At 36.3% G+C, this 20,766-nt stretch overlaps 1 protein-coding gene across 2 annotated transcripts in view; it reads right to left on the bottom strand.

The window, feature by feature from the left end:
* Positions 1-20,766, bottom strand: part of LOC143185331 (uncharacterized) — a 73,605-nt gene that overhangs the window by 32,163 nt on the left and 20,676 nt on the right. For both annotated transcript variants that reach the window (XM_076388277.1, XM_076388278.1), the window contains exon 2: positions 1,690-1,910. In XM_076388277.1, coding sequence (XP_076244392.1) covers positions 1,690-1,910 — 221 coding nt within the window. The remainder of the gene's footprint in view (positions 1-1,689; positions 1,911-20,766) is intronic.

The raw sequence follows: 20,766 nt of genomic DNA, 5'->3' as shown, positions 1-20,766 counted from the left end.
ATACTCGAGGAATATTAAAGCGGCGCGGCCGCTGGTATCTCTGCGGTCGCATTTAAAAACGTGATTAAACGAACGACTTTCGAGGAACGTCAAAGGGAAGGGCGAAAATTAAATCGAGGAGACAGAGAAACTCGAACCGATCGTACGACTTCCTTGCATTTACATCCAAACGAATTCTTCCATCCAAACCGTTCCAACACCTCTAATTCGTGATGCATGCTTTTAACTGTTTTCAATTTCAGAGGCGAGTGGAAATATGAATCTGGAGATAATTTACAGTTTTCAGATTTTTCTGTGAAATGTATGCATGAGTGTGTTAGGTGGCGGTCCGTATTTCGTGCGAATTACCATCACCATCGTGATAAATTACTTATCGAAGCGAATTACCATCATCGTAATAGTACTGTCGATATAAACTCTTGTTCCATCTGTCCCAGTTTCCTTATTGCAGGCGCTTCTATGTTTTAATAATCGATACAACCTAAAAATGTCTACTGATCGACATTTAACGCAAAACTATTTGATGTATCGACATAAGACATAAAATAGGTGAAGTTATAAGCAGAAATGTATCTATATTTTTCGGTTAAGTGTTTAAAAGAGTGTTTTCTTAATTTGTAAATGTTTTACATTTTTTAGACATTAGTTAAAATGTGAAGTTCCAGCACCGAATCAAGTAGATCATTGAGTGAATTAATGAATTTTAACTTGTTTATGTTTGGAGCCCTCTGTTGAACCGATTCCTTAAGAGTTACTATACACAAAACTCTTTTGCCATTTGCAATATATGCTTCGTTCAGAATAGTCAAGTAATTTGAATTTAAGCAATTTGAGTACAAGTAACTTTACTTCTTTTACTTATCAAGTATTGCAGTGCATATTAAAATTGTCAAAGAACGTTGCATTTGAGTGTTTACAATAATAAGAGAAATTTTGAATGTATTATCATTATTACTCTAAGTTTACACTAGATAAGTTAATATTATTTATGATATACTATTTCAAGTCAAAGAAAGTTGGAAGAACCTTAATTGCATTTGAAACTTGAAAGGATATTTCAAGTCAAGTAACATTACAGATTTGCGTTAGTAAATTGGTTTCAAGTTACTTGAATACTAACGATTGGAGGTCAAGCAATTTGACTAATGATAACGAGCGTAGAAAGAAGGAATATTTCAAGAAAAGTAACAAATTCACATTGATGAAACGGTTTAAGGTTACTTGACTTTAAACAGCTTGAATTCAAGTAACTTAACTAATCTGAACGAAGCATTAGGGATAACTGTTGACAGACTGACTATTTACATAAATTTTCTTCATTGTCTTGAAGTCATACCCACGCATGATGTAAAATGAGAAATCAGGGATGAATTGATTCCACGTATAAAGGACTCGAAAGCGATGGTACCTTATGAATAAAGAGGATGTAGCGGTCCAACAAAACGCGTTGATGTGATAGATCCTATAGGAAACATAGGCGATTTTATGAGCTAAAATCGTTAAGCATAAATCCACACCAACACAATCTCGACGGGTAGATCTTCGACCTGTTAACGACAATTGGTAGTTAAGTTCAAGTCACAATCGTACATCGGAAAGATCATAGTGATTTGATGCTAAAGAAAGTGCGCGACATGATTTGGGAAAATCGTCACGGATTATTTAGGGTAAAAAAGGGAAAAATCTCACCGCGTTCCTGAGTGACCATTCGACCGCCTGCCACTGCTTTCCTCGTCCTCGTCGTCCTCCTCGTCTCTCGAGGTTGCCAGCGAGTGGGGAACAGAAGAGGGAGCACTGCTACCGGAGTCGGGCCCAGGGCCCATTCTCGAACCGGAAGCACCGCTGCAGCCCGCCGAGGACGTCGACAGACCACCCCCTCCCTGGCCCTCCTCGTTCTCCGCACGATCCACCTGTAAAATTGTTACAAAATTGTTATCACAGAGACCACGAAATGGCTAAAATATTCATATTAAATTTGATCGTATTAAAATAAGCGTCACATGTAACTTGATCGATTCGTCAATCGTAATAATTTTATTGTCAGGGATTAGCAACAACATTAATGTATTCACCCGAAAAACCAATTTGCCACAGTACATCTACGTAACCTGCTGTAATTTCAATTGAATTGTCTGCATAGATCACGTGAATGTATCGCGAGCGGTTAACCAGCGAACCCCTTGCTGAGTAGAATTTATTCCATTACCCATTTCTGTACTCGGTGTACGGTTAATCCTTTTATTATGCGATGACAATCCGTTTAAATCTAAAAGAGCGTCTAAATCACAGATCAACATCTGCAATTTACTGCCCTCTGGGCCAATTAAAATGGATTTGGGAAACGAACAGTCTAATAAAGAAGGAGCAGAAGTATCTCCCTGAAATTTTAGCTTACTCTTAACTACTTGGACGTCTCAAATTATTCAGTACCTGTACTTCGTTTTTGGTCAGTCACTAGCGACAGGAATATGTATACGTACTACCACCTTGTAAATGCAAATCAAAATTGAAGGTGGACCTGTTTGCCTTGTTAGAGGCTCTCTTTTTCTGCATTTCTTCTGCCAAATCCATAATTAATGACTCTGTGAAAGAGACTTTACAGTGATACTCTGCGAAAAAAAATAATAAGGGAAGAATGTGAAAGGGAAAGATAGAGGAGTACTAGATTTGACGATGAGGCTACATTGATTTATATATGTCAAAAAGCTACGACGATCCCAAGAGTTTCGGGTATCGCTTGCAATGTCAGGATTTCCGTAGTATCGAATCGAAGTGAGATTACTCTGAATTCCAGAGTTCAGACAGTATCAAGCGGATCGATTCGAGAGAAATCCGAGAGTGAAACGACTCAAGAGGTACGCTCGAGGGAAAATCTAAATTCTCTTTTTGAAGCAAGTGGAAAAAATTTGCAAATCGCTGGCGCTACAATTGATACATTTTAAACAGTTGCAGATCGAAAGCGATTCAATATGACTGCTGAACTCGTGACTGCTTGGATAGTCTATGGAAATGACGGTAATAGAAGAGGCAGAAAATACAGTCGATTAGATGTAACTATGCAAATGTAAAGCAGAAATTAATTTCCCTTCTGTTTGAATTGAAGAGTCTATTTCCAAACGCTACTTGCAAAAAATTCATGATCTGATTTTCGTCTGAATTCTCAGAATATCACAGAATTATCGAATGATTTTTAACTCTTGATTTAAATATTTTACTATGGAAAGAGCGTGAATGTTATTTAACTAGCTATACCAACAATCAGTAGAAGTTTTTTCACTCAAATTATGGAGCTAGTTAAATTTTTTAGAATCTCCTCCGTAATTCTACGCCTCTCTCAATCTACGAAACTGGAATCCGTTACAAAAGATAAAAATTCAATGTGCGCATTTGATAACTTTGTTGCCAGCCTTTGAGAAATTTTAATAAAGACCTTCCTCGCAAATGAAACGATCCTCCCATCGATCAATACGCAATAAGCTTCCTCTTTAGCTGGCATAAAGTTCCTCCTAGTTCGGCGAATCAAATATATGTATAGCTTGTGTTTCCCGATTGGCATCGCGGAAGGTAAATGGAAGTTTCGTGGCTCACTCCCGTTTATACATCTCTCCTTATACCCGAAAAGCTTGCAGGCCAGCGTTAAGGTTCCGCGGAAAGGCATTCCGCGAAAATAAAGTCGACTTTTATGGTAAAGAAAGCGATGCTTTCGTCAAGTCCTCTTACTGTGTCGTATTTACGAGCAGAATATAGAGAATCGATGTATAGAATTATCGATGACGTCGCGACATTAAGAGGAAATACCACCTTGAGGCATCAAAAACTAAGTAACGTTTTTAGAAATTTTTGTATAGATAACTAATATAGATAACTATTATTTATATAGATATATATAGATAACTAGTTTTTCTAATGGGATATAAATGTAAGTATCAGTTTTACTGTTTTATTTTTTTAAATATAAAAACATTATAAAATGTTCTTGGAGGGTATAACATAGATTACTGGTCGCCACACTAGGTAAGAATTGGTGGGTTCCAAGTAAATAATTTTTGTTAATGGATAAACTATTATCTTAAATAGAAACTATTATGTTGAAAGTAGCGTAGGATTATTTTTTAATGTCTCAATTATTTCATTTTTTATAAACGTTTAAAGTTGATTTTTTGGAGTAAAAGTCATAGTCTTTTTTATAGGTAATAGTTTCTAGTTTATGAATCAACAAAAGTTTCTTGTTTAGATCTCCCAGTTTTTGTATAACGTAGCAGCCAGCAATCGATGTTCTACCAGTAAAGGTTTCGGAAACAATGAATAACTCCGCTATTTTATAATATTTTTACTTTTACAAACTCAAAAGTAAAACTGAAACTTACGTTCATATCCTCCCAGGAAGACTGAATTTTTCATTTAATATTTACCAGTGACAAAAATTTTAAAACATTACTTATTTTTTGATGCCCCAAAGTGTTGTCCTCCTTCAATAGTGTCCTAAAACTTGAATCCTAAACCTTAATTGTTGAGGAAAGATAGCGTATTAAATATTGAATTAAGTAATTATTAACTAAGGCAAAATGGTTACATCCACTTTTAATGAAATGCAAACAAATGAGACTATCCTGCATATATACTAATGCTTATGTAAATGAAATTAAATCGGGCCCTTGAAATTCATCTATACGTAGAGGAAGCATTAAGAATTTATTCATACTGTTGACTGATACGATTGAATGTGATAAGATCGTTGCTTGAAATGAGCCATACGATACAAGAAGTATATTAAGTTTTTGTTTCTTCCTGTGGAAATCGAGCGCGGTTTTTGTAAGAATAGTCGTCATTTAAGAAAAGAATTCAGACAATATTTCAAATCAAGAGAGCATTAAAATTGAGTGCCACTTAACCCCAACTTCCACTTGTTATTTTTTAAGTGCCTTCCTTCCTCGTTTCCTTTCGACAAGTAACGATTGTTATGCTAACCTCATCGAAGTGCTTCCAAATGAATGATAAAAATCGTCTTTTGTAGGCACTTGCCATTGTTTCGACTATAGAGAGAACGTACATTTAAAGTACCAAAGGTCATACTAATTTGTCGATATTTTCTGCTACTATAAATGAATTCCACGTAATAGTAAAATGTTTCTGAATTTAATTGCTAGGTAATTTGTCACCTGGCCTGATTCTTCCATGTATTATATTGTGGAGAGCTATCTTTAACAGCCGACAACAGTCTTCAAAATACAATGTGTCCCGTAATAAGTGGGCCATACTTCAGGGACTGATTCAGACCCTAAAAATAATTAAAAAAGTTCATATAAATATATATCTTATTATATGAGGGTACAACATTTGAATTATTTTTGTACAGGGAGTTCCGTAATAAGAGGGCAATACTTCATAAGGAAAACTATCGCCTGATCCAAGGGGTGGGTCATTGGTTTCTACATGATAAAATATGACGAAAATCAAGAATAACATAATTGTGTTTGGGGTTTCGTTTCAGAATTACTAATTGGTGCAAAAACGTATGAAACTCGTGTGAAATATATCTAAATTGTGACTTATTCTATTGTCGGTGTATAAAAATCAAACCAAATACAGTGAAGTCATTAGGATAAGTTTCGAGTCAGACATATTTTCATGAGATAATTTCATCCACCTTCTGTCTTATTTTAGCGTGCGAACCATCCATTCTGACAATTTCTGACACTTGTCTTCGACTGTCCTGTATTATCTTTTGGTCGACCCACGCTTGTTTTTATTTTACACTGTAAAAAACTACTTATCAGATAATATTCTTCACTTAGCAACATTTGTTTGTATTAAAGCAATATAGGTACTGTGTTATTCAAATTTCATGCGAAAATAAAGCCAGCTTTTTCCTTATTGTGTCACAAACTTGTGCATATGTGTTCCCTTAATCCCGCCTTTTGAAAAGCAAAATGAGTACAGAAGCTGACATTAGGAGCATTCTTTTTGTACCCGAAAAGCTCGTTCTTTGTACAGAAACGCAGCCTTAGAATGAAAAATATGGTACAATAGAAGCTCTATTAACCGAAATTCGAATATTAAAAATTTCTATTATTTAATATTACACATATTGGTTGTAATAACAATGAAAATACAGTAAAACATCAATTAAACCTTAAACAGTGAAATAATAGTATTATACTGAAGAAAATAAAGTTAGTTATCAAAAGAATGTTTCAGGTTTGAATCTCATAATACTTCGGAAAATCGAGGTCCTATTGTACACACTTTTTGAATGAAATAACCTGCAGTATCTTAATTAGTTTCAGCTTATTAAATGAGACATCTGCAGCAGAGAAGAAGCTGTTCCCTGGCAAAGATAAAAGCTCATACTTCGATCTTTTCCTCGTTCGCTGCGCCGTGCAAACTCTGTCCGTGCTTCTATGTATGCACCTCCTTATTACGCTTCTCTCGATGCATTAAGGCAGAAGAAGGATATTACTTTGATAGGACAGGAAAGTAGGAAGAGCGTTTCCTGTCGCTGTGTTTACAAAGTAGTAGTTGCGTAAGTTGAAACTTCTGCCGACTTGTAAAAGTGGACTTCGCTCGTTGCGAAAACTCTGACTATCCGCTGCGAGCTTTATTACTGGTCTCTGTACATTCGCTTATGCGCGCGAACTTTTACACGTCGATTGAACGACACGCATGTCAGATGAGATATGAAGAAGTCAGGTACAAGCACCATAAACCTCTGCACAATATGAGGAACATATTATAAGCTAAGCTAAACGTAAGCAGAGTGAACTAAGACTATGATAAAGGACATTCAGTACAGAGCATTACAAAGTAAATAGTGCAAATCAAGGACTAAAGTAATCAAACCCTTGGTGCCTAGCGTGTCCACTGGTGCTTATGAGTGTTGCGAAACATGCTTATATAAGCATATCCGTTAAATTCAAGGGACAAGCAGGTAATGAAAGTATCGTTCAAATTTCATGCTCCTTTAGCTACCATTTAGGGGGATACCTTACTCTGACACCTTCAAGAACAGAGGGTAGTTTGGGAATCAATTCTGGGAAACTAAATGAGGTTTTATTTATTTGTTGGTATTTACCTATACATTTAAAATATTATAAACAAATGTTAATATTTATTACATGGTGTATCCAGTTTTACCTAGCTGGTTGGTTTGAAATAAACAAATTATTTTGATATTTACATTGTATTTGCTACGATGTAACCGACTTTTTTTGAACTGATGAAAAACTGTTTGAAATTTTTCGCGATTTTTATCACAAGAACTTGTGTTAGTATAATAAATAATTCGTAAACAAAAGATGTTATCAGAAAAGTCGTCGGTGACGTCATGACAGGTGTAGGTATGTACAATGTAATTTATGAAAGAAATCTGTTATTCTATTTCAGCATGCATGCATGAAGAACGACGTCGGACGTGAGGTCATATAACTTCAGTAAATATTAATATTTTTTATATAATTTAAAATTATTTTAAAAAGTAAATGATTCGAGACACTTAACAAGTGTCAGACACAGTAATAGGCAATCTCTATCATTCATAAATCATAGCAAAAATAAATAAAATCGAATTTGTAGTTAGGGCAAGTATCAAATTTTCAGTAGTATAAACTATCAATTGTCAGACACATTAGATGGCAACATCTATCGTCTATAAATGAAAGTGTATATTCGATACAGTCGTGGTAATGCATAATCCAAAAGATCTGTACAAGCTGTAAAAATATAGTTGACCACTGAAACTCATGCATCATATAGAATCTATGATTGGTCGAACACGTTTCTGACTGTATGTAATTAATCGAACTGATAATACACCTGCGGTTCTAACACTCGATATTTTTAGTCAACTTTATGATATCCTAACCACATTAATATTGACATTTGTTTCCTTTGATGTACATTGTACATAGAACAGCTTCATGAGGGCAAATGTTACCAAATGTTAATATTGGCTTTAAATAGCTGCACGAAATTCATACACATAAGTGTGTACTTGCTATTTTGTCGACATCGATCATGCTCTCTGGAGTTTGTTTTATTTCTTAAAAGAAAGTTGTTAGGAGTAATAAAACATGAATGCAGGATTTCGAATTCTGTATAATTTCGACGACGATAAATTTTGCATCGAACCAGAAAAACTGTATGTTAATACTCGTCGAACGTAGAAACATAAAAAAGATTCGTTCGCATTTTAATCACGAAAACCGCTGCTTCACCGGAGCTATTAATCCTCACGCGTCATGATTGATGGCGTAAGAAAAAGATAGCTGACGTATTTGAACCGAAAATCACCACCTCATTGTCAACTGCCCCTTCAATCGATTTGATTGATGGAGGTTCCAAACTCGAGCACGAAAAATTTCGGTTGATTTCATCGATTCGCAAAAATCCACTTCATCGATGGAAGGAAAGGCGCGATCCAACAAGGTTCCACGATATTTTCCTTTCCCACGCGTTGTTTTGCTTCGAGAGGAATACTGCTAGAATAAATTGTACTCTGAAAATGTCGCCTTCCTTCGATCGACGAACGACAGAAAGAGAAATGTACACATTGTGAAATTTGAAGGAGGTTTGATTCGAGAGAAAAGAGGGAATACAACATGTATAAAGAATAAATAATATTTTTATAATGAAGTCAAATCATTTCATAAACTGTTAACATTTGAAAAGTTATTCAGAAATCAAATGGTACCGTTTGAAGTTCCACTAGATGACGTGGAAAGTTCAAGAAGCATCTGTAATTGACTATATCATACTAACAGATGACACTGATACAACAATTCATTTAATGGATAACGATAGCGCTGTAATTGGATCAGTTCCTACAAAAGAAACTCCGCTTTGAAGGCTTTACCTTCAAAAGAAAGTCGTGTTCAGCGAATACGTACGAACCCTTCCTTTGTACTGCTATTTTCTTCTTTATTTGAGAAAAAGAAATGAGCCAATGTCGATATACTGAAGAGTTCTTTCTGATTTCCCTTGTCCCAGTATAAGAGGTGAAACTATTTCCTTTGATGAATAACGAACAGAAACAAGTGGTGTTAGGAAATAAAGATCCCTTTTAATAATTCTGATTAATTCTGTAGCTAGAATTATGCTCAACAGAAATTGCCTATTATGTAGCAAGTATGTAGATTCACTTATTTACGTTCGTTGATCAGAAAAATGACAGTCGAAAAGTAAATAGCTCGTCTTTGTTGCGGATATAGGACTATTTGCCCGTAGAGATTTCTCGATTGATACGTAGAATCCAATTGGCGGTGGTTTTCACCCATAAGACCTCCCGCTGGTTAGGTCGAACAGGGACCTCCGAGGGATTGGAGGTGTTTGAGAGTCCCACACTGCCCCAAGGTGTCTGGGGATTGAGCTTGATGGATTACCAGATTTGCGTTTAATATCAGTTATTATCATAAAAGAAAGAGACAGGGCGTGTCTTCTATTTATTGCTAAAATTACCACGAGCTCCGTAAATGTCATGTATAGAATTAAGTTCACGATCGATGAATCACCTGTTATTTAATGTGCAACTTTAACGATTGTCACAGAATTTAATCCACCTGAATTGCCACATATTTACGTCGCAAAAACGGATGAAAGCGCAATATTGTCCACAATACGAACCCAGGGTTCCAAGTGGCGAATATTGCTCTCAGTTAAATGCGTTTGTTGAGCAACGATGGGTAGGTCAACAGAAAAGAGGGGTTTTAACTTTAATATCTTAGCCAAGTGACGTGCTTTGAGGTCAAAGCATTACGTTTCCTCCTCGTTTAAAGGAGAATCACGTCTTGAATTAGACGCTCGGCCTCTCTGAGCCGCTTTGTTACGCATGACTAGAAAACACACGCTTGCTCGGGGGATAAAATGGTTCTGCAAGTACAAGTAGCGACTCCGTTTCAAGAGATGCATCACCATTTACTATACTCTTACGTTGATATCTTCTTTTAGGTACTCTTCAGTTGAGGTCTTCTTTTGTTGTCGAGTGTTTGTTGATTGTTTCGTCTCTTCGATCACTTGTCACGCACAATCGTAATTCGATACTCATATCTCTTCTTAATAAAAAGATGTATCTTTTATCTCGTATCTCTTTATTAAGAACAGATATGAGTGTCATATATAATGCTCACTTTGTGTAATGACAGAACTAAAAAATTAGTTGTTTTTAAGTTATTACCATAGAAAGAATGGTTCTTTCTCTGTTGGAAGCTCGTAAATATTGAAATACACAATTTTATCTTTAATTAAGTAATGTATTTTTAATACGGATACCAGAATAAAAGACTATGAGGACTAATTATACGTGTCGTCGAGGAAAGCTTTGAGTACAGAATCTCTTGCTTGGATTTTTTCGTGTGCATATGCGACATTGAGTGTAAAAGTGGACTACCCATTTTTTCTCAAATTGAGTCGGTAGCTATATTTTAAATCACCTTTTTCCGATTTTTCCGAGTAGTGGGGTTAGTCCGTTGTTATTCTCAATGTCCGATATATACAATAGATTTTTGGTAGGAAGATAAGAATCTTAGCCACTAGTGGAAAATACGAGTTCGAATTTTTTTTTGGAAAGTTTACGCAAACAGTGGCCTAACTTGTTTCGGACGGACATTGTTTATTGTATTGATCTTCTATGAAATAGGATTAATACAACGACATTAAATATCGATACTAATTTATTTTTCTAAAAATTATATTTTGAGTTATGTCATTGTTGCAGCAAATGAGAGATAAGAGTTTATTTCATGATATTTATAAAATATCAAAAAAGTAATTTTTTTGGAAATACAGTAATATTTTCTGAAAATTTATAAATACTCTTGTTGAAGATCGTGTGACGAATATCGAGAAGATATCGTATAGTCTTCCTACACATGTTGATTGTGTTACGTGTTTTTATCGTATTCACATTCAACACAGCACACATAATCCTACCTGGATACTCATTAAGATATTATTTATCATAAGTATTATGTTTCATTTCTTCAAATATTTCAAAGGACTCGTTCTATTAATAACGACTTTTCTTTAGGAAATTCAGAGTGCTTTTCTTGCATTGTCTCTCTTAATAATCATGATAAAAGGTGTTGGCTAGAGGGAAACGCTCAATTTTCCTGGTTAGGGAAAAACGGAAGACAATGAGCTAACTGTTTTTTTTCTGAGGAAGACCGTCCCTTTCCATTGGCAAAGAAAATGCGGGAGAAGTAAACATTGTTGGGGCACGAAGTGCTCATTTTACGAGTTGTTAGCCATACCGTTTGATCTTTTCTGCGCTCAGATGCGTTCTTAGATCCACCGTGCAACATTAAAAATATACGAATTAAACCATGGTAATCTAGGGTGTTTTTCAGATTACAACTGTTGTAACTCAAATAAAAAAGTTGTATCCATTATAAATAATTAAAATTTGTTTAGTTACTAGTCATTATTAGTAATGACGGAAATTGTTTTTGGTTAACGATAACCATTATCAAACAGTGAAACATTTTTCGGTTATTTTGTATTACTGTCAAGTTTTATTAACATTATTGATAATTAGGTACTGATATTTTTCTCGATGTTTAGGGTGATAGGACAATTACGTAATGGAATAGAAAAGGAAGCAATAAAAAGGAATTGTAATGATACTATTTATATCGATTCCTGAATCGATTCAATATTTCTTTGTCTTTGAACAATGGGGCTGAACTCTTTTCAAGTAGAATTTTCAAGAACTTTGTCTTTGAACAATGGGGCTGAACTCTTTTCAAGTAGAATTCTCAAGAACTTCTGAAAATATGACAAAATCAACAATTATAAAGAAAAACGTATTATTATGGGCACAGAAATAATAAGTATATTGAAAGGAGGAAAGTATGTGATTTCAAATGTAGCAAAGCTAATTTCAGTTGTTATCGCTATTCCTATCACCTAAGTTAGTATCAATAGAGCTCTTAAGACTCCAACAGACCAACGCGAATGTTCCACAGCGGCAGCGAATTCGTAAGGAATTGAGAAAATAGATATACGAATAGATATTCGTGTGAAGAGGATACCACGAAGAAGCAACTCTCGACTACTGGCAGTATAAATTATTCATATGACAACAGTGACTGTCAAAGGAGACTCTTATGATGGATAATGACTAACAATAATAAGAAAACTTTTGATCATTTATACCTCCCATCTATGGAGGAAGACAATAAATAAAAAAATATGTGGAATTGAGTGCTTTTGTATTCCTAGACAATTTTGAACACTTTATGTCGTGTTTTAGTGCGAAATAGCATTAAAATATTATTGCTATACTTCATAGTTTGGCAGTATAAAGATCTTTCATACCTAGAACATTAAAAAATTAATGTTTTGTAATCACTTCATTTTCAGAAAAGCATTTTTATTATTCACTGATTACTACCTTTCGTATACATAAAAATGATTTATTCCCAACAATTTTTTTCTTAAAATTGTTCAAACCATTGTTATTTTTAGTTTTTGGTGCTCTTCGGTTCATTTTAAAATCAACCTTCGACGAAGATAAAAATACTTCTATTTTTTAAAAAGCCCACTATTTTCAATAATACAATTTAATTGCTTTTTTCCAAAACCTGTGCACGTTTTAAAAAATCTACGAGCAGCAATAAATTCTGGGAAAAAATTCAGAACCGACCTCGGCCGAGCTGCTGATGAATTGTTGGCGAGTCTCCGCAGTTAAATCGTTCCAGGGAAATTGCTGGCGATCTGATCGTTCCGTGTCGGCACCTAGGCAGACTCGAGATTAAAATATTTTTTTAGACTCTCGGCGGAGACGATATTTCAGCCAGAGCTCCGTAGCTGTATCCCATTTCCGGGAATATTGAATTTCTTGGCTGAAGGGCTAGGATTTGCTCAACTACGGTTGCTCGGACATTCCGCCAATAGGAGCCGACAAGACAAAACCTGCTCTCTAACCGCAATCGCGTTCTAATTCTCTCTCAACGACTTGATTAATCCATTACTGGCCACGTGCTTATGCCCTCTGAGCTCACAGTTAACATCGAATTCTCTCGTGGCTGGCATTGATTGCGAAATTAATATTTCCTCGGTGCACGTTCTTACCGATCTCCTCCTCGCCACAAGCAGCGCATCCTAAGTAATTAACCGTAAAAGGTTAATGACAGCGTTAATTAAATGTCGTTCTCTTAATTGAGGTAACGATTCGTGTAATCTGTGAGAGAAAGCAGATTCCTTTGGACAAAGGAAACCTAGCTCGTTTAACAACGGATCTGTTTTCGACGAAAATTGGCGCCAGAGTTTACATCAACTCGTTGAGTGAATTTTAATCGGTAGTTTAACCCATTACGTATTTATTATTTTACTTTGCCGCATAGAATATTGGGAATATTTCAAGGAAATTCCTTTGGGCTGAAATGTGGTCAAGCATTGATAACGCGTGTGACAAGGTGTCCACTAGCCAATCGCTTCTTAAGGAGAATCTAACACTTATTTCTGGCACTTCTAATTAACTATGATTAAGAGGCTTCTAATGTTCCCTGCCAGCAAGATTAAACTCCGCGTCATGCGCTTCTGCTTTCTGGCACAATTTCTCCATCGATTTGGTCGCAATGTCGCGACGCTTCGTAATTTGTAAAGCAAAGCGCCTTTTAAACTAAGACTCGTACCGATACTTTTGTCATCCCAAATGAAACGTTTCGAGCCGTGTGGTCCCGAGAGATTTCGCTCCATTTGAGAGAAACAATTTTTCACGAGACCCACTCAAGCGTCTAGCTACATTCAACAAATATTTACGATCGAAATTACTTTTTTTCAGACACGCGATGGTTTAATTTTTGCAGCACTCTACTGAGCAAATGCTTTCTTTTAATACGCTAAAGTGGAGCGTAATAATTTCGTCGTTATTTCGATCGGACTGATTCAACGAAACGTTTGTAATGCAGCCATGGTTGCAGCTGTGGCCTACCTGTTGAACAGATCAAATGGAAACGTATAAAGGTCGGTTGAATGTGCGGATTCAACGTGATGGAACCTATGAATGTAGGAAAAAGAGTCTCGAAATGTCCATATGAACGCACTCATGAAAAAGACAGTTTGAAACGCGCCACTTGCGAAACACACCCGCTCTGCATAATTCTTTAACTCCGAGAGTCCTGGAAAATACCGCTTTTCCTAATGAAGCCATCTTTACCTCATCCTTGCTGAAAATCTACGCAAACAGAGCACCTAGCTGATCGTCCATTAAACACTTTACACATGAGAATCAGTGGATTATTTACAAAGCACACTGGAACGCTGCCCTTGATCCTGTTGGCAGCCTGATCGTTCTATCCGCGCATTAATGTCAGAATGTTGGACCATGGATGCGAATAATTCCTCTGGGATTTGAGGAACGACGTCTAACAGCCTCGTACTAAACACGAGCCCACTGTAAGCGCTGATTCCCACTCGAATGGTCATAATTCGAATTCATCGTAATTTGAGCGTGTTTCGATATTCAGAGATATTATGTTCACTAATCGCATTGAAACTAGAGATTTCCCAAGCTTAACTGGCTTCAACTGTTTATATCCAGTTGCCTTTGTATAATTACGACCAACAGAAGGTTGAACATACCTGTTTTCCGGACTCCTGATCGATAACACGGGAGAATAGTTTTCTCCTGTCATCAGCAATAATTGTACAGGTTGTTGGTAACAGGATTATAGGAAGTAAGGATTGTAGACGCCTTTTAATACCTCCTGAGACAACGAATTAATTTTCTTCTTGTTGATGACCGAGAGCATGTTTGGGTTCGGATTTCTCTATTAACTTTTTCTTGTCGGCTAGTATTTCTTCAGTCAAGAAGGTAGCTTATGCCGTTGCTGAGTGATTAATGCTTCGTTACTCCACGAGGGTCTTAAATAATTACCTTTCGACTGACCCCCGGGAAAGTACTTTGTTCGTAAAATATAGCCGTTGCTCTCCCGTAACAATCCGCTTTGACTCTGTGATTACTTTTCATGCTTCTCTCGTAATTTATGTAATAATTAGGAAAGAAGAGTTCACAACTTCAATTTCACTGAACAGTTCGTTCGCTTAAAAAGTCTTGATCTTCAATTTACGGTGAATTGTTATCTTTGCAATGGAAGTCATTACTTCTCGTACTGTTAGCTTCTTTGGGTAATATATAAACAATCATTAGTTCATCTCGCTATCTTAATGGCACACTGTGCCACGAGGATCCAGCTTAAAGCAGAACTAAATGGAATTAAGTGGTATGAAGACCGCACCTAAATCCGCCAAGTCCTAATTGGTGTGCAATGTCCTTGCATACGTGGATGTTATCAGCAAAGAGGGAACTCCTAAATGATTCTATTAAATTCTCTCTTGCATTAACACTTCTCATCAGCGTGAAGCTGTTACGGAAGCACAAGTGGACGAATGGTGCAACTTAATGTCACTTGCACTTTCCCCACTTTATTCCGCTCGAGAAAATATGATTACGCTCGGTAGTAATTTCGAACGAAACAAATGCACAGGTACAACTGAGCGTAATATCGCTGCACTTTCTAGTAGTTTCTAAACCAGCTGAATTTCAGATAAAGTGCTGCCTTGAAATTTAAGCACTGTTCACGAATTACAAATTACTATAAAATGACAATATAAGACTTGATGGCAATATCAAATGAAACAGACGCACAGATACGATAGTGAGTTTAATATCATTGGACTTTTTAGAGGTTTCTAAACCAGCTGAATTTCAGGCAAAGTTATGACTTGGAATTTAAATATTGTTCACGACTTTTAAATTCATAAAATGGAAGTATAAGTTAATAAAATCTTCTACAGAGATTTTATACAGGTTTTATGGTCAGGCTGGTAGTGTAGTTCCATAAAAATGCGAAAAGTAGTGCTTTTCCGTGTAACCATTGCATGCTGAAGTGCTCGTTAGTAGCCCTGAGAAAGCTGCATTTTCAAAATTATATGATTGAAAAAAGTAAAGTATAAACAGTCACCTAAGAATGTCTTCCTTTCTGTGTATAGTTGAACTCTAATAATTTACACAGCTCTTTGACCAGCAACACAAACGTTATCGCAAGACTGACTTCGGTACCATCCTCTGGGAAAATCAGTTACGTGCTCGAGCTCGAGATTCCAATAACTACGCTCTCGAAAGCTGTCCATAGAATTCACTCTCGCGATGCCTTCGTTAGAGTCCAGTTACAGGATATGGGCAAGAAACCACAAAGGGCTCTTACGTCGTTGATTGAACGCACCTGACCTCGGGACAGCAAGAGAGGCAGGAAGTTGAAATCAACAAAAATGAAAGGAAGGAACTGCTATTCCCATTATTTATTATCGAATAAAAATGACTGGGCTTCGAGAAACCCTCTGCACAATTTCGTTGTTGAAGTCGACGACCTTAAAACGAGGTTTCTGAGGCCGTGGTTGGGTTACCGAAATAGGCACTTGTCGAAGAAACTCGATCAAAAATGGATCACAGTTCCTCGTGGACGGAAGCCAGGCGAGGTAACCCACGAGGATTCGATCATGTGGAATGCGCGCGAGTTGGCGCCAGTTGTTCGAACATCATCCGACGCCATCGATTTTCACGACGCACCAATGGATCGAGAGAGAAAGCGACCAAGAGGGGAAAGGGAGGGAGAACGAGGAGAGGCAGGGACGACGCCAGCACTTTTGGACCATGCAGACACGACGGCGAAGACTGGACTGCACCACCCTGTTGGAATCGATACGTCAATTGTCTCTCCGGGCGAGATGGGAGAACAGGAGCAGAGGGCAAGAGATAAAAGGGGAAGGCAGAGAGGAGGATAGGCCAGGACCCTAGGAAGAATAAAGAAAGGGGTGATACGTGTTAAACGGGGTTGCCCTGAACAGTTTCATGTCAACGATGCTGCTTGGGACCGTTATCGGGAGATCAAGGTCTGGCCTTGCTTTTTCTCTTCTACTCTTCACACAGAGGATGCTCACATTTTACTGGAATATAAGAGACAACGTGGACCCATTCCAGGCAAGTAAGCAATCGCCCTAGACGAAGCTGCTAGTGCGCGCCTAGCTGAAGTGTATATTTTTAAACTTTACCTAAACAGAAGCTGACCTTGAGGACAATCGACTGAAAATCCTGCACGATTTCAATCACGCAAAACGCGTCTGTTTACCAAAGCAATTAGGACTTGAAGCGTGCATCAAAGACGATCATATATAAATAACCCATTTTTAATAGAAAGAGGGTTCGTCGAAGCAGTAAATCGATAATGCGTCCGGGGTGGCACGTGCAGAGCTTTTTTAATATTTTACTTACACTTTGTTATACACGAGCACCGAAAAGCTTTCGAATCTTACTAGCACCAAAATATCTTGCAATTACTCTAAAGCGGAAAGAAATGTGAAACAATAAACAAAAGTCAGAGTAAATAGGAAATGGGGCAAAGGGGGAACGAGAAGACGTGAGGGGAATGCATAATTAACTGGAACTGTTTCGACCCAAATACACCGTGGATCCTTTGAACGAAGCTCGTTATAGCTGAATCGCCCTGAATGGATGCCATCCTGAGTTCCCTTCACAGCTCCGCTTAAAGTTTTCAGACAACTGAACTTTCGCCCTCTTTTGTACACACTTGACCGTCCTGTCATCCTCATTTTCGATGACTCCTCGACAAGACACTCGAGGATAAAGCGGCGTGCATGTGCACGCATACCTGTGGCTCCTCGTCGAAGCACCCATCGATTAACTCGGGCCAGCTACCGACGGAAGCACCAACTATTCCGATAATACTGATCATCCGCCGCCAGGAAACGAACGTCCTTGTTCGGGAAAAGACGCCGACGCTCATTCGAATGCGACGTTAATTGGAGGAAATAATTGAGGGCATGCCGCTTAATGAATCAGACTGAATTCCCTTTTAGCAGAAAATAAAATTGATCGAAACTATGTATCAGTTTTATATTTAGGCAAGGTTCGGGAGAATGTTATTATTTAGCGCGAAGTGGATTTCTCCAATTATTTTTCAGCCGATAGAACGATCACTTGACGCTACTCAGCGATTAATAAAACGTAGACCAATTACTGGCCTCATTAAAGTTGCAAAGGCGGTCGACTTGGCGCGCAACTTTTGCCTGAACCGGGAGATAAAGACTGATAATGAAGGTGTACTATAAAGCAAACTCCACTTCGGAAATTACCTTGTCGCGTAAGGCAGCACACGTTCCGATATCTGCAATAATTAGCGGTCCCTAGAGATGTTTGCACCGCGAATGCAGCTTTTATCGTGGAAGATCAGAAGCACCGATGAAATAGAATGCGGAGGAAAGCCTGACGTTCCTTTCTTAACACTCCATCACAATATGCATTCACAGAATACGCATAAAATACGTATTTTTGTTGGTTCAGTCTGTACATACGTTACTGTAAACATTTTTCGTTCGATTTATAACTCATAATGAACAAAGGACATTCAAAAAGTACTCGAGTGAATACGCTATTACTAAAATTTAATGCATCACTTGAATATTAGTGAAAAATTGTCAAATTACTATTATACTAGTGAAAAATTGTCGTTCTTTAATATCCATCTAAACTCCACGCAACAACCTAATATAACATGACGTCTTGAAGACATCTATTTTATGTTCATTTTATAACTGAACGACTTAAGACCTAATATGGACGTTTTACAAACATCCAACAGTGTACGTCTTAAAAACGTAAGTTTTTGAACGTCTTAAAGATGTCTATTTCTTATCTGAACGTCTTATAGACATAACTTAAACATGAAATGTCTTTTAAGACGTTGTATTTGTAATTTTAGAAATTTCAAAGATATTTTTTGAACATTTTTACGACTTTATTGGATGTTTTTTGTAAAACGTTTTTGTGCTACATGTAAAAGACTGTATTAAAGCTTGAATTGTCTATATTCTAATCTTTGTGCTTGATTTCATTTAAATTGGTATCGAAGGAATGAAATCATTCTTTAAATACAAGCTTGTCAGATTGTACAAATTTCTTCGCATTTGAAAATTTATTTCTGAGGTTGACAGGAATGTCTGTAATGTGGTCGTATAGTACTAGCAAGATCTGTATGACCATTTTTCCATGTAGAATGTTTGAACACGACAGCCAAGTTGCCGCAACGTTAAATAACCTAGAACTATATTTTTACCAGAAAAGTTGATGGACCTCATTTTGTAAATTGTATCATAAATATTAAGATTTATAAAGACATTGTACAAGAAAATTTGCAGCCCCCAATTTTAAAACCCAGTTTTAGACCTGTAGGTAAATTTATTTACCAAAATAATTCAGCACCTTGTCAGAGGACAAAGAAAATGTGTCTACATTATTTTTATATTTTTATTTGTTTTCCAAATAAAATATATTTTTTCAGTTTATTATTTTTAAAAATATTGCCGAAAAAATCACCACATATGAAAAGCGCAGAAACAATAAAAATGTATATTTTGCTTTAAAAGGCTATTACTTTTTTAAAAAGCATCCTTTTTCGATACAGTTTCGTTTTTTTTGAAGGGAAATGACCACACTTTCCGATACTATTGGTACCCTTGGGTACTTAAATAAAATTGAACCAAAGGATCAAATTGTAGAAGCTTAAAGCTTTAATATACTTTTTGTTGTAATGAATTTGGATGGACATTAACAAAGTTATGGAACTTTGAAGTTTGACAATACAGGACATTTCTGAAAAAAGTATCTATAGGTATCTTTTTCGGTAAATTATCATTAATTAACTACCATATATTTAAAAATGTTCCCCTAAAATTTCGTCTCAATATTCCAATGGTTGAAATAAATAGAATGATTTTTATTTACTCATGTACGGGTGGTTTCTGCTGCGTTGGTCGGCGATGGTTCGTTCGTCCGAGTTGTACCAGTAAAAAAGAGTAAAAGGAAAAGATATTTTAAATAAATATTTAGATAACCAAAGCTGTTAATAGTTAAATGTAAATATTCAACGTGTCAAAATTCTTTAAAAATAATATTTTCCATTATTTTCTATTTTCCTCAAACAATTAAATTACCATAAAATGTTTATTTCACTTGTAAATATGCAGAATAAATGTATTCTTTCTTTTTTAATGGATTTTTTAACGTCGCGTTAACTGTACCTTGGTTATTAGTGATAACTATTGCAGATAGAAATAATGTGACTGTTAGAGCTTATTACAGAATGGGGAATATTTAAAGAATGAAATAACATTTGATAATTGCTTACTACTGTTGTGTTTGTTGCCCAGAGCTTGGTCCATTGGAAATTGAGTACGAGATTCAGCATACGTGTTGTTGGGCCGCTCTGAGACATGGAACGGATTTTCTTTTTTCTTGGGTCTGTCGTTTCTTCCTTAGACCATATATACTTATAGACACGGCGTCAGATAATTTCCCTGAAGCAAAGATAAAACATCTACGTGACGTCACATGTGGACAAGATGTATGAGCTATGCTAGTACGATATATACTACCTATGCAGTTTCAAAAGAGTGATACATGTCAATGTTTCAAAGATGTAAAACTATTTTAATGTTCGACTTGAATATGTTGTTAATTTTTGTAAAAAATAAATAAATAAGTGAATACATACATTTTTTTTTAAGTGTACAAAATAATATTTCTTATAGGTATATATTTTAGTTATTAATTTTTACTTTAAGTTTACAACTTTAAATATTGCTCATTATAATATATTTTTGAGATTATAATTATGCAAAATTTATTTGAATTCGATATTGAGATATCGACAGTATTCTGTAAAAGGTGTCTGATTAATTACTTTCTTAAAACTC

The sequence above is a fragment of the Calliopsis andreniformis genome, chromosome 10 (assembly GCF_051401765.1).
Source record: "Calliopsis andreniformis isolate RMS-2024a chromosome 10, iyCalAndr_principal, whole genome shotgun sequence".
Lineage (NCBI taxonomy): Eukaryota > Metazoa > Arthropoda > Insecta > Hymenoptera > Andrenidae > Calliopsis > Calliopsis andreniformis.
The sequence above is the reverse complement of the archived record's forward strand: the minus strand, read 5'-3'. Positions and strand labels throughout refer to the sequence as shown.